Consider the following 10,242-nt stretch of genomic DNA (forward strand, 5'->3'; position numbering starts at 1 on the left):
CTCCTTGTGGTCTAATCAATTATTAATAAAATAATTATTATTCATTTAAACTTTTTTATTTGTATAAAAGAATATTTTATTTCTAATATAAATACAAACACTATAACTTAAAGAAAAAACGATTGAAGAAAAATATTTTTTTAATACAAAAAAATAAATTAATTTTTTAATTTTTTTCTTTATGGAGGCACCGATGCATACTGAATTCCAGTGTAGTAGAGAACTTGAGTTTCTTGTCCATTAAGTTATCTAAGGCGTCTGTGTCCGTGCTTCTAGTGAAAGTATATAAATAACCCTTCGATGAAAATGCTTTCTAGATCCTCAAGGGGGCATTTTATGTAATTTATGACTCTGCCTCTGGCTTTTTAACTTTCGTAGCCGGTCACACTCCTCTGCATCCGCTTTCTCCTTTTCCCCCTTTATTTCTATATCCTTGATCAGTTTCAGTCATCGTCCCACTTCGTGTTGCGTTTTGTCATTGCTTGCAGGATTGAATTTGGATCGGTGACCAAAGGTATGTGTTTTCTGTTTCTTAACTTTTTCGGAATCTTTTGATGCATGAAATTTGTCGTCCTGATTGTGAAATAGGGAGAAAGAGAGGATTTTTATTTTTTTGTTTATAGTTAAGTTTATGTTGTCTCGGTCTTTCTAGTGAATTACTTTGTAAGAACTAAAAAGAGTTATCTCCTCTCTTTTTATTCTTTTTTTTTCTTTTTTTCTTGAACATCTCCAAATTCTTGAAACAAAATCCTACACCGAAAACTATGAGGGAAGTTTTTGTTGTTATTTATTGTGACTAGAGATTTGAGAACTGTGTGGTTTACACAATCTAACAAGCTTTTGTCTTTGGTTTTGTTTCAATTGGAATGTCTAGGCATCAGCTTCTTAGTTTTAATCTAGATTAGTGAAATTCCAGACTCTCGAGATAGAGGAGAAACATGGCGGGAACAAGTGTTGAAAAGGATGAAGGTTATTCAGAACAGAGCAGTCAAAATGTTGGAGATGTTGATTATATTAGCTGTCTGCCGGAATCTCTTTGTCTTCACATTATTTCCTTTCTGGAAGTGAAAGATGCTGCAAAGATGAGTATTCTATCACGAGGATGGCGGGATCTATGGACTTACACACCAAATCTGATTTTTTTCGGACCTCGGAAATCAGATCACTCAAATTTTAACGGAGAAGAATACAGCAGGCGACGAATTACTAACTTTTTCCACTTTGTCGATCGAACTCTTAGGCTTTATCAAGGTCACAAGATTCAGAAATTCCAACTTTCTTCTGCATACTCTGAGGATTGTATGTCCCTTCTGGATAACTGGATAAAGTTTGCAACGAAAAGGAGAGTTGAAGAACTCAAGCTCGAGACCGTGACAGACTACCTAGATCGTTATGAGTTGCCTCGATGGGTTTTTCAGTACGAGTCGCTGAGAGTGTTGAAATTGAGATTTCTAGTAGTAAAACTTCCTTCTCACGTGTGTATGAGGTCACTGAAAACGTTAAGCCTGTCAAAGATCAGAATGAATAATAGTTTACTGAACAAAATAATGACAGGTTGTCCACAGCTTGTGGATTTTAGCCTCCTCGAATGTGATTTTGAGGATCATATTCATATATCATCCCTAACTTTGCAACGTGTGCGTTTAATACTTATATCAAAAATTTTATGGGAGCAAAATTCCAAGAGGGTTGAAGTTGATGCACCAAACTTGGTATCAATCAACATATCTGGTTGCGTTACTAAGGGTATACTTATTCCGAAGAGTCCTTCCTCTCTTGGAGAAGCCCGCATCCGTCTATTTGCTACTAAATATTGCAGATACACTAACAGCATTAAACATCAAATCAAGTTACTGCAGCTTATCGGAGTTCTTTCTCAGGCCAAGGTGCTTAGGCTCTGTAAGTCGTCCATTCAGGTACATTGCACTTTTAACTTTTGTGAGACGGAAGAGGTACATTGCACTTTTAACTTTTGTGAGACGGAAGTTATCTTTTCTTGACATTCTACATTGTGCATCTTGTTTCTTGTTCATTAGAGAGCAGTGTCATACTAGGAAAAAAGAAAAAGGACAAAACTTTTAGGTTTAGTGTTGATTGCAGAATTTCACAAGTCAGACACTACACCGATCTCCTTTCTATGAGTTAAGCAGATATCATGCTATTAATTTCTACTGAATAGCAAGTTCATGACTTTATTTAAGCTATTGCAGATAGTCCCTTCTTGGCAGGGCATCAGAATTCAGAATTTTCAAGGGCAAAGTACATATGTTTGGCATGAACGTCACTCATATTTACCTTTTCTTTAGTTATGAAAATGGATTTTTTTTTCTTTTTTGTTTTTTTTGTTTTTCTAACTTATGTCTCCTTTTCCCTGTAACTATTTTTCTGTTTCATATGCATGGTTATTTTGTTTGTTTACAAATTTTTTACCTTCAGTGATCACCTAAACAGATTTTTCTGAGTATGGGTTCCCTTGTTCGCCGACCTTCTGTTGACTCTTCCATCATGTGGTTATTTATATAAGCTGATTTGAATTCTTTTGTTGATTTGGATAGTTTATTAGCAAAGAAGTGTGTATCAAATGATTCTAAATGTGGATCCTAGAAGGTTACTTGAAACATAAAAGAGATGGAGAAGAGAGTTGGCTCTGTTCTGGTCGTCTTTCAGTGAATTGATCTTTTTTCTGCATTTTCTCCATTCTAATACATAACTATTTTCTTGCATAAACTTTCAAATACCTGTTATAAAAATCTACTGGGAAAAAATAAGATTTTGCTAAGTAGCAACAAAGGATCATATATTTTGCAGCAACAAAGGATCATATATTTTGCAGCAAAAAAGAGATACAACTAATTTCAAACCGAGTAGTTATCTTCCAAATCCAGCATAGCATTCTAGTAGTCATTCCTGTTAAACCGAAGATCTTTCAGAGTGGAAGTGCACAAGACCACCTACATAATGAATCTGCTGTGAACATTAGGCAATCAGAAGCGAATATTAATGTCTGATGCTGCAAACCACTCTTTTGTGATGAAAATTTGAGAACATCCGGTAGTGGACTATTTTATCATAATTTCTAGAGGTCTAATATGAATGGTAACAAGCTGTTTCCAATAAAATGCTTCTTGAGTTTTAGTTTGAAGGTGCGCTGCCCTGCATGCTTTACCAGTGTGAAGGTGTTTCTGATATTCATTTTGGAGATTGCAGCAGGAATTACTATGATATTTCACTTGTTTATTTGCTTGAATTTTCATTTATGAAGGTGCTATCCACTGCTGCAATGATGGATCTTCCTGCTTCAGTTTCTAGCTGCAATTATTTGATATTTGAGACTGGATTAGAAAAGTTTGAGCTTCCAGGGCTAGCAAGAGTATTAAGGACCTCACCTGGCGTTGAAATTCTCACAATAAACGTTAATCACTACCGTGACAAGCTTCTTAATGTGCACCCCCCCGAGGTATTTTCTTGTTTTGAATTACTTGTTATTACTGTGTTTTGTTTCAGGAATCCGTTTTTCCTTTTTGTTTCTTTTTTTTTCGTGTAAATTTGATAATGAAGTGGTGAAATTTCAGATTCTAGAGGGATTTGAAATTGATGAAGAAGTATACCTTGACAGTCACTCTTACCCTTGCCTGATGGATCATGTCAAGACTATTAAGGTCTCTGGTTTGCTACGAAGAAATGGGATACAGAAGATGGGAAAAAACAGGACTCTCCTTCAACAGTGGCTGAAAAGGGAGGTAAATCTAATAAAGTTTCTGCTGAAGAACACAATGGTGTTGGAGAGGATGATTCTCAAAATTACAGATAAGAAGTATTTCCAAATGTTGCAGCAATCTCAGCAAATTGACAGCAAACTGCTTGCTCTTCCCAGAGCCTCACCTAATGCTGAAGTATCATTCTTATACTAGTTGGGGAGCTCTATTCTGTACTCGGTGCCTCATTTGAACATTTTACTTTTGGCTTAAATATAAGATCACTAGGCAACTTTACAAGTTTTGGCCTCATCAGTGTGAAGAAATTATGTGCTGTCAGTTAATATCCATGTTTTCTGGGTAAGTGGAATCTGTGTAAAATGTACTTGGCTAGCTGGGGTTAACAGGAAGTATCATTGTATATGATCTCTGCCTTTCCTTTGTGTTTAGCTACAAATGATCAGCTATCTTCCTATGCATTGGTCCTACTTAAAAAGCCTTAACGGGAAGTATGATTAAGCTTTCCAAATTCTCTCCGATTTCTGCTCTGGTCAAGACTCGAGCGTCTTCAGTCTTCTGAACCCGAGCAGAAACCAGAGAGAGTTTGGAAAGCACTCCAGGAGAAAATTGACTGTTCTAATCTCTGTAAGGATCAAAAAGATAAATTTTATTATATTATTACGCAAGTAATTAAATAAGCATGTCGTTATAGTATAGTGGTGAGTATTTCTAACCTGCCTCTATTTTTTAATTTTTTTCCTCTGGAGTTCAATGAGGTCTTAGCCATAAGCTTCTTCAACATCACATGATTTTTTAAAAAATAGATATGGAATGAACCATATAATCCGTAACACCGGTGTCAATAATTCATTCATTAATATGAGTTAACCTAGATTTAGCAGTATTAAACGAAAAAACAGAATGTGAAGATGCAGAATCACCCTTACCAGATAAATGTTCAAGTGGAGGTGTTACCATATTCGCATTGTGTGACGAAAAATTTGAGGATTGAATATTGAGTAAAGCCAACAATTGTTGACATTGCTATGGAGTTAAAGGTAATGAAGAACTAGTTGATGATTCTACTTGCAACATTGTTAGCAGAGGCAAAATGATTAGCAGAAGAATTGGAAAACCTGCCTTTAAACTTATATCCTAGAGGACATCCATGTAATTTAAAACATTTCTCCACTGTATGTCCTGGTATGAAATAATGAGAGCATATAGGTTTACGATGGTTAGACTTGTTCTAACGAACAGGTTGAGCATCAGCAGCAGTAGGTATGGCAGGTAACATTATAGTTCCAATTTCTTGTTGATGTTCTTCTTGAATTATCAGATAATAGACCTTGTTAATGGAAGGCAGTGGATCATTAAAGAGTCATTTAGTCCCATTAAAAATCGCATAACATAGTCTTGTTGTTGCATTTCCATCAAAGACTTCAATGCGCCACAGGAACAAATAGGTAATGGACGGTAATTCATCAATTCATCCCAGAGACCTTTCATTTTTGTAAAATAAGAACTTACAAAAAGATCATCTTGAAGGAGAGATGCAATGGACTTCCGCAATTGATAAATGCGAGGTCCATTCCCATGCGAAAATCTCTCATTGAGTTCGGACCACATTGCTTGAGCTGAATCAGCGAAAATGACGCTGGCAACTATCTCTCGTGAAAGTGAATTCAAGATCCACGAGAGCACCATATTGTTGCAACGAGTCCACAACTAAAGCATAAAGGATGTTTCAGAAGGAGACGGAAGAGATCCGTCAATGAAACATACCTTGTTCTTGGCGGTTAACGCCATTATCATCAAGTGATGCCAGGTATTGAAGTTTTCACCAGTGAGAAGTTGAGTAACGAGAACATTCCCCGGATTATCGCCGTGATGAAGATAATACAGATTTGAAGAATCCATTTGACGAACAGGAGATGAGATCTCGTCTAGCTTTGATACCATGATAAAATTGCTCTGGAAAAACTCCCAAATTGGGAGACGAAACTCCTCTGTTATTTTGGACAAACAGAGTGACTTACAGTAGCTTCTATAAGTCGTATATACAGGAATGAAAAAATTAAAATGAGTTGGCGCACTGCCTAACTCGCTAACTTAACACACATACAACTCAGCATTAACTCATTACAACTCACAACTCAGAATAACTCATTACAACTCAGCAACACGTATTACAACTCAGTAACTCTAGCATAACAGTAACTCGTAATATTTACTGCCAGGAGCTTCTTTCACTACCGAATCTTAAAAAACCAGTGTACCTTCTGATTTCCACAAATTTTGGAACTCTCAGAAACTGAGAAAATCTCCCAGAGCCGTTTATTTATGCAACAGTTATACTCGTGCCTGAAAAGGAGATCAGGCTGGTCGTCAATTTCTCCAATCAATGGAGACGTTTCCTTCCTCACTCCCATGAAGTCCGTGTTCCAGTACTGATCAATGCAGACAACGAATAAATTATAAAAATGGATGACCACATGGAAAGAGAAGGAACCGACCAAATATCGGAGAAATCTATAGTTGAAGAAGACGTATCAACGTACGTATCGAATTGCTTAGAGATTCTAGACCCCTAGATATCTTTGGGAAACCCCAAGTGGTTTCAAGAAAAACAGATGCGGAAGATGGTTTTGGTTGAATATTGCTTTTGGATCTTATGATGTTTCTATATGTAGAAATTCTGGGTTAAAAAGCCCCAATCATGGCTTGCGAGAAATCAAAAAACATCTTTCCATGGGGAAAGAAACTCATCCCTTTTCTTCTTCTTGATTCAAACTCCGATAGAGGTAATGTGGTTGGATTCTGTGTAACACCGACTTCTCATCTTCGTCGCCGCTAATTAGTTGCTTTTATACAGACTTCGTATGATTTAAGTAGCAGAGATAATTAGATGAATGAAAGGCTCCGTTCTGTCGACCACTCCGGCGTTTTCATGCCAACGACAAATTGTTGATGCCTTTCTTTCTCTCTCACACGTTTCTGTTACGGAGCTTTGTTTTTTTAGGGTTGTTTTAACTACCCATCGTCTTCAACCTCTTCCACAGCAAAAAAATGGCCAAATGGGTCTTTAAAAAACTCTATCAAAATCCCCAGTTGTGCTGTTGGCCTCCTCCTTCCCCGGTCGCCTACAAACGCCAGCATGCAGATCAATAATTCGAACAGTCCAGCATTGTTTAAATGTTGTTTAATCCCATGCATGAATTCTGTAGGGACCGTTTGCTCGCCCAAGCTGGCCGAGCTCAGAGCTACATAATGCTACCAGATGTTTTTAAATTTCAACTGGTTAGATCAGGGTTTTTTATACAGTTCTCATGAAAAAAATTCTGAAGTTAGAACTAGTGGTAACTGTCTTGCGATTCTGTAAATTAGGGTTTAGGGAATTTAGGGCATACTGTTGTTACAATGAGAAACAACATTGCCCTTTTATCCTTATGTCCCCCCTCCTGACTGTGAAGTATATCACGCCGTAACAGAAGCCCAAAAACTAGGTTTCCATTACAAACCGGTTAGCCCAGAAGCAGAAAACCAATTACCGTTGCAATTTTTCTGTTGTAAAATCAGTATAAATTAAATATAAACTCTCACCATAGATTCGGGGTGATTACATAGTATCAGAAGTCATCGCCTGTCTCTCTGATTGCATTTCTCGTTTTTTTTTTTTTTGCGACGGGGGTCCCTCTTAAGCTGTTGTAGTCGAACAGTGGATCTCAATCATCCGCACAATCCATCACCACCGTTGCAGCATTGACAACCCCATGGCCCTCCTCTAGCTCTGCGTCTGCTGCCGCTGCAACTCTGTTGGATCAGCCCATCGGACCTTGGCCCCGGCAATTTTGATCTCCGGTCGCTCCGACGGCCTTCCCGTTGCAAATCAGGTCCGAACTTAGGCCGTCAAAACAAAGAGTGGGAGGGGTGAAAATTGGGAATTTGGAACTAATCCCAAGTCCTTACTTAATTACGTCTTCTAAAATTAATCCATTACATCTTGACCAGACACTACCATTAGGGCAGGTATGTTTGTACGTATTTTGGATACTGCATGCATGCATGCTATACGTGAAAAGTTAATAAAAAAAGGCAGAAAACATGAAAAATCTTAATTTGCCAAGTAAACAACAGTTGAATAGGCCGAACACCTTCTGCTTACTCCACTTGAGTTACTGGCCTGATTGCACTTTGTTGCCGCTGAAGTACCTCCAGACTTCAATCAGCCGCCATTTCAACAGTTCAGCTAGCGGATCCCGACTGGTTTGACGATCAGTGAACCGCTTACGAAATTTGTTTTGTAATTTTCTCTACAAAGAGTAAACTCTGTCCCCACTCAGGAGCAGTTCAGTTGAGTGAGAAGCTGACGAAAAAACGGAAAGACCACAAAAGCAGAATAAAGAAATGGAATTGATTCGAGGAAGACGATGGATTGGATCCCCCACTCCGCTTGAAGTCTTCACTTTTCACCGCATCCCACGCGCCTCTCGTGATGGCTACTGCAACCGATGATTAGTAACCCAAACCCATTCTCCCCCCTTTCTTTCTTCTTGAAGCTTCAGGTAAAAAAAATGGAATCCGGCGACGGAAGTTTGCGCTCGCCCACCGTCCGTTTTCGCCTGTCGAATTACCGGTTCCCCCAATCGAAGTGGTCGATCCGACAGCGATTTTGTTATCTTCCTAAGGCCATCTTGATTATTTCACTCGTTCACCCATGTGCGAATATCAACTGACGATATCGCGGCTTTCTACAGAGCTGTCGGAGTCTTTGGGATGTCAGGGAGCCCACCCGCAGGAGTCGACAGGAGAAACAACGAAGACGGCCTGACCGTTCCAGCAGCGAAAAGACTAAACTTAACCTTGGTTACTTGTCTTTTCCACAGAATTGGATTTCCCTGTTATTCTTTTCCGTGAATTGTCCTGATCTCACTTGTAGCATTCACGGGAATCTCTTTTCCGTATTTTTGTGTTTGTCCAGTCTCAATTTTCTCAACGATTCAACTGTCGGGACGTCCGAGCCAAGCTGAGATTTCACATGTGAGAAAATCCCCGTGGCCCTGGAATTACAAATCATGGCTCGAGGACCACGTGCTCTGGGGGGGTTTCCCACAAATTTTTTTGTGTTTTGATAAGATTATTTGCGTAGTTTCGGGAAAGAGTACTCGGGACTCTATAAAAGAGACTACGACGACGAAAAAAAATGGAGGAAGCGAACGGAGGAAGAAGAAAGAGTTGAAGAATGCCGAGCGCTTCTCTACCAAAATGGCAGATTCTGCAACCAGAGCAGCGAACCTCGCTTTACTTTGGATTCACTGCTCCGACAGTTGCGGTCTCAGCGCTAGCGATTTGTCTATGTATCTTCGTTGAAGCTACGAGGATGCTAGCGGGCGATCAGAGATCAGCAGCGGAAGGCGAGCGTAGAACGCCCCAACGACACTGGAAGATGTCCCTGAGCCGCTGCTGGCCGTACTTCACCGATCTCATCATCAGTCACTGGAGCTTGCCATCCAGGCTTTTGTATGGAGTTTTGGAGTTTGAGAACGAGTTGCGCTATATTAATATGTGAGACTTACGGGAAAGGAGAGTTCATAATTTGCAAAGCTAAGGCTGTTTTGTTAATAGAAATTTTCGTTATTTCCGAGCAGAGCATCTGCATTTCTTTCGCTTTCTCATTTTTATGTAAAAAGTTTCGACGCTAAAGACGCCTAGATACTTGATGAGATGAGAGTCATGCCATCATTCGCCGGTCTTTGCGATGAAGCGTTTTTTTTTCTTTCCCCTTTTGATCTTTTTGGGAAGGTATGATCTTTCCGTGTTCATCATTCTTTCATCCCCTCTCTTAATCTAAACCGTGGAGGACCCCAGTATTTCTCTTCGAAGGGAAGAACTGCAGGGTTTGCAGGATGCTGGAGAAGAAACTTCAGATGAGAACCGACACAGAAAACCTTAATCAAATCCTCATCCAGCCTAGCATCTCCCAATCATGGAAGGAGACGAGAGCTGTGGATTAGAAGTTACACCAGGACACGCGCGCCTTGGTTAATGGAAATCTAACGTCTGGCTACTGAATCCTGATCCTCCGATCGATTCATGGATGAGAAGGTAGGCCTAGGAGCTTCAGCAGTTTGCAGATCTTCCCAGGTCCCGGCCACATTGGTCCACTCCTGCGGGCGGACTGAAGACATAGTTGTGACATTTCTTTCGTTTGGTTTTCAAACAGACATTTTCATGAATGTACAACGAAGAATATGAAATGGTCTCGTCCATGCTTTTCTTATCCTTATTATTGACCGACGATAGCTTCGGCCACCATAGGAAGCTAAAATAATGAGAAAACTACCTTTCCTTCAATTAATTTTCTCCTAGTAAAATTTTCCAATCCAAAAAAATGCTCTTTTATCGATTTTCTTGCGTTTGTACCATCATAAGAAATAACGGGAAACTATATTTCTCTTTCATTTTCTCTCATTTTTCATGACCATCCAAAAAAATAAAATAAATAAACCTCTTTTTTTTCTTTTTTTTCTTTTATCTTCCTTTTCAT

At 39.1% G+C, this 10,242-nt stretch overlaps 1 protein-coding gene across 2 annotated transcripts; it reads left to right on the plus strand.

Annotated features, from left to right (window-relative positions):
• Positions 1-235: 235 nt before the first annotated feature.
• LOC137966205 (putative F-box/LRR-repeat protein At3g18150) lies at positions 236-4,144 on the plus strand. Of its 2 annotated transcripts, none has more exons than XM_068812758.1 (4): positions 236-514; positions 875-1,916; positions 3,263-3,457; positions 3,573-4,144. In XM_068812758.1, exons 2-4 carry the CDS (start codon positions 939-941, stop codon positions 3,909-3,911), a joined length of 1,512 nt encoding a protein of 503 aa, XP_068668859.1. In that variant the 5' UTR covers positions 236-514; positions 875-938; the 3' UTR covers positions 3,912-4,144. The 2 variants fall into 2 exon arrangements, with proteins under 2 accessions (XP_068668859.1, XP_068668860.1); XM_068812759.1 differs by having other exon boundaries at positions 917-1,916.
• The last annotated feature ends 6,098 nt before the right edge of the window (positions 4,145-10,242 follow it).

Source organism: Aristolochia californica, unplaced genomic scaffold, assembly GCF_029961685.1.
Source record: "Aristolochia californica isolate CCGP_79_NKW_82.1479 unplaced genomic scaffold, dmAriCali1.0.hap1 SCAF_5, whole genome shotgun sequence".
Lineage (NCBI taxonomy): Eukaryota > Viridiplantae > Streptophyta > Magnoliopsida > Piperales > Aristolochiaceae > Aristolochia > Aristolochia californica.